Source organism: Antrostomus carolinensis, unplaced genomic scaffold (assembly GCF_000700745.2).
Source record: "Antrostomus carolinensis isolate BGI_N321 unplaced genomic scaffold, ASM70074v2 scaffold24998, whole genome shotgun sequence".
NCBI lineage: Eukaryota > Metazoa > Chordata > Aves > Caprimulgiformes > Caprimulgidae > Antrostomus > Antrostomus carolinensis.
In genome coordinates, this window is record NW_010331356.1 from 3,153 (window position 1) to 7,285 (window position 4,133).

Genomic DNA, 4,133 nt, shown 5'->3' on the forward strand with positions numbered 1-4,133 from the left:
TGCTTCACTGCATCCTGTGTGACGCTGCTATGATGGCACCAGTCCTAAAAAAACATCACTCGTGGGTTAGAAACCAAATACCTGACGGCTTGCAAAGCCATTGGCAGGGAAAAGTTGTCTTTAACCTGGGGGGCTTTTCATCCAGCCTGCATCTGCCGATGCCACGCTGAGACCCTACGCCGCTTCGCCTTTCAACCCCACAAACCCATAGGGAGCTGACAGCATCGAGGCTAAGGATGTGCACGTAGCCCAGGCTACGCCGGGTGCTTGGCACAGCTGTGCCGAGGATGGACCCGGACCTGGCTCTGTGATGCTGGAGGTGTCTTCTCCCTGAAAAATGGGCTTTTTGGGGACACTCATTACCAGGAAGCCCAAGGGGTAAAGAAACTAGATAGTTCCTAGGCAACGCTAATGATCTTAACGGGCAGGTAAAGACACTTATGTTCATCACTTACAGCATGAACTTTTATTGGGAAAAAAATGGTTGGCAGGCTCATTAACATCCAAGGTTAACTCTACATGGGGGCAGTGGGCACAGAGCCGAGCATCCGAGATGGGACAAACACTGCCACAGCTCAGGAGAACCCGACCCAGCTGCCGATACCGGCGGCAGGGGAGGGCAGGTGAGGATGACCCCCTCCTGCCAGCGGCTGTGGAGCATGCTTGCCAGGAAAGCCCAGTATAGAATCATAGAATGGTTTGGGTTGGAAGGGTCCTTAAAGCTCATCCAGTTCCAACCCCCCTGCCATCAGCAGGGACACCTTCCCCTAGACCAGGTTGCTCAAAGCCTCATCCAACCTGGCCTTCAACACTGCTAGGGAGGAGCAGCCACAGCTTCTCTGGGCAAACTGGGCCAGTGTCTCACCACCCTCATAGTAAAGAACTGAGTAAAATTGAGAAAGTATCCTCTGCTCTGCCCAGAAAAAACACTTTCCTGACCAGAGGCTACCCTGAACCACATCCAATCCCTCCTCAAAGGACAATGAGAAGCAGACATCGCTTCTCAGGGTCTCAACGCACCTCTCTCACCGCACTGCAATGACGTTCTACACACCCTGACACGAACTTTGGGACTGGCCGCTATCCCCGGGCGCTCCGCACCGCTAAGCGCTCGGCCTCCTAACCCTGAGTCATCCCGTTGAGGGACCTGGCATGAGGAAGGCTTGTTTTCCTCTCCGCTCCCCTCCAGACATACAATAACAAGAGGTAAAGAAAAAAGCAAGACAGAACAGCCAGGGATACAATGCTTTGCAGCACGGAGCCCTGCGAGTCGCTCGGCTCACGTTGCTTGAGCCGCTGCGCTCAGGGAGAAAACAACGGCAGAGAAAAATTACACAACAATGGATTATATCCGACTTTGCCAACAACGGCATGGGAGATGCCCATGACAATGGCACCTACTTGCCAATACATTGTCCTCCTTCCAGAGAGAAAAACCTATCCAGGGTCAAAACAAACAAACAAACAAACAAAAACCCAAAACCCCCAAAGCAAACAAAAAAAACCCCCATGCACGGCTCCGGAGGGGTGGGAGTGACACGTCACACTGTACGGCCGTTGCAAAAGGGTGACAAACTCCTCAGAAGCCCCTGCTGAGCTGGGCACTGCGCCCACTCAGGCTAGACTTTAAAATCTTCCCACACATGTACACACCGATGGACGGAAGTCGCAAGATGGGCATTGGCAGGACGGCAGCAAAGACGCTGGATTTCCTGGGACACCCTTGCTCCCACCCCAAAATACTTTTGCCACAACGACTCCGACTGCCACCTCTCCTCCCCCTGATTGACACAGGAGCATGTTTTCCAAAGCTCTCCTAGCTATTTATTAGAGCGAAAAGACAAAAACCTGCAGCCAAGTCCTAACTTTGCATCACTGGGAGACCCTCACCACGGTGCTGAACACCTCTGACCAGCAGCAGACGTGGCGCTCAAATCAGGAGGTTGGTTTAGAGACTTTCTGCTTTCCCTGGGCTCGCCACGACCTCCGACCCATGTACCGAGGCAAAAAGGATCAGCAACAAATTAAACCTCTTCCCCAAAATGCAAAAGAAACGTTTCCCGTGTCTCGCTCGAGAGCGCTCTCGCCGTTGTGCCCCCTCAGCTCTACTCACCGTAGAGGATCATGCTGGCGTTGGTGTTTCCTAGCTGGTTGGAGGCTACGCAAGTGTAGTTGCCGTAGTCCTGCTCGGAGACGTTGAAGAAAGTCAGTCTGGAGAAGAAGGCTTTGTTCTCCACTTTCAATCCTTTCTGTCCTTCAGCCAGCCTGGGAGAAAGGCAGAAGAGGACAGTGTCATGGGGAGGATGTGGGGAGGAGAAGTACACGCTATTTTCCATGACCTGCTATGCTCTTGTCCTGCCTGAGAGAGTGGAAACATCGAGCTTGGGGGAAAGATCAGGTGTCAAGAGGGAGAAAGGAAGATATGGGAGATGGACAGCACTCCACTGAGTCTCATCCCTTAGCTGCCAGCCTGAACCATCCCCATGCTGTCTGGAGGCATCCTCACGGATGCAGACTCACTGTCGAAGGGGATGGCCTTGGGGATTGTCAAATGCTATGCAGAGGGGGTGATGCTCACATGCCCAAGGAGGGAACCTGGAAAATACTCCTTCCCAACCAGCACAAGAGCCTGGCTTTCCTCTTGCCTCAGCCTCGAGGGCTCCTTGGTCTCCCTGGCTCTGCTGGATGCCATCTCACACCTGCCCCTTCCCCAACCCCTATCAGCTCCCCGTGTGTCGCTGGTGGGGTGGGCATCGCTCTTGGGCAGCTGAATGCTGCTGTGAGCCCCTTTGGGGGACCCAAACAGTAGCAGGGAGGTGCTTCTCAGCTGACACAAACACTAAAGCCTCAACCGAGTGCTTCAACTTCCCTGGACTGGTGTCCCCCTCCCGCTCCGCTCCTGCGGCTCTTCGACTTGCTAATTCCTCCCGGGAGGTGCCGGATCCCCATTATCTCCCCTGCGGGGCTCCTGCTGCCGATCCGGGCGGGCTGAGCCTGCTCCCGCCGCTGCTGCATCGCGGGCCCTCGTGATCTGACCTACTTCTGGGCGAAGCCTTTCATCTGCCACGCAAACATCCGCCGCTTCGTACGCTCTGCCTGCTCCTCTCCTCCCAAAACAGCCTAGGCGGGCGGCCCCGGCCTCCCCTGCAGCCACTGTCGCAGCTTTTTGAGCTAAAACTTGTCTCCTTATTAGTAACCTGCGTGGCTTCTCCTGTGTTTGGATGCACCACGGCCCCTCTGGGCTTCTCAGGGAGAAGCAGTGCAAAAATGGGTAAAAAAAAAGCTTTGTCTGGGGTCTGAGAGAGACTCCAGCTCCAGAGTGGGACCCTACCCCTGGCCGGGCTGCTCCCCTCCTCGCTCCCTGTGCCGCCGCTTTGGCAGGATGCCGGAGCTGCCGGTTGACCTCAATGGGCAACTTTCACTGCAGCAAACTCTATTTCTTAACTGAAACCACATTTCTTCTGCCATTCCAAGAGCTAAGGGCTGATGTTGCCTTCTAACCAAAGTGTTTTAAAAGATGACAGGGTTTCACCCGCTCCTAAATGCTGGGATTTGTGCTGCCAATATTGCTCCCGGCCGTTATGCTTCACCCAAGTGGGGATTTACAGTGAGACTATAAACCAGAGAGGCACAGGCAGCACCGACCTACCTGTGCTGCCAACCCAGATAGAGACCAAAACTCATCTGGCTGAACGAGGCTCCTGCAAAAATCCCCCTTCTCAAAGGCTCCTCATCTATTTTCCACTGCACAGACAGCGCTGAGTTAACTCTAAAGCCTTCGTCTGCTTTTAATAGACCAAGTGATGGCAGCTCCTGCCGAGATGCTCAAATTAACCCCCGCCGAGCACAACCTGCTGCTGGCCCAGGGGGCCCTGCCTCACCGTCCGAAGCCACCTTGTAACAAGGGTTATCGGGGATTCGACCGGCTACCGCATCCCGTTGCCAAAGCTGCTGGCACGGGGACAGCCTGTGCCCTCCCGTTTTGTCCCCCGGGTTCTTACCGCTTGTCATCTTTGTACCACTGGAAGTCGGCGGAGGGGACGGCGGAGGCTTCGCACAGCAGGATGCCCTTCTGCCCCACCGGCACCCCGGTGCTCTTTGCGTCCGAGATGTACGGCGGGGCTGCGGGGGAG

The 4,133-nt window shown here is 55.1% G+C and overlaps 1 protein-coding gene across 1 annotated transcript in view; it reads right to left on the reverse strand.

Moving 5' to 3' along the window:
- The window catches only part of LOC104529021 (protein CEPU-1), a gene marked incomplete at its 5' end in the record, with an annotated part of 52,152 nt that overhangs the window by 2,903 nt on the left and 45,116 nt on the right, over positions 1–4,133 (reverse strand). The window contains 2 exons of the mRNA XM_010173197.1: positions 2,114–2,265; positions 4,002–4,122. Coding sequence (XP_010171499.1) covers positions 2,114–2,265; positions 4,002–4,122 — 273 coding nt within the window. The remainder of the gene's footprint in view (positions 1–2,113; positions 2,266–4,001; positions 4,123–4,133) is intronic.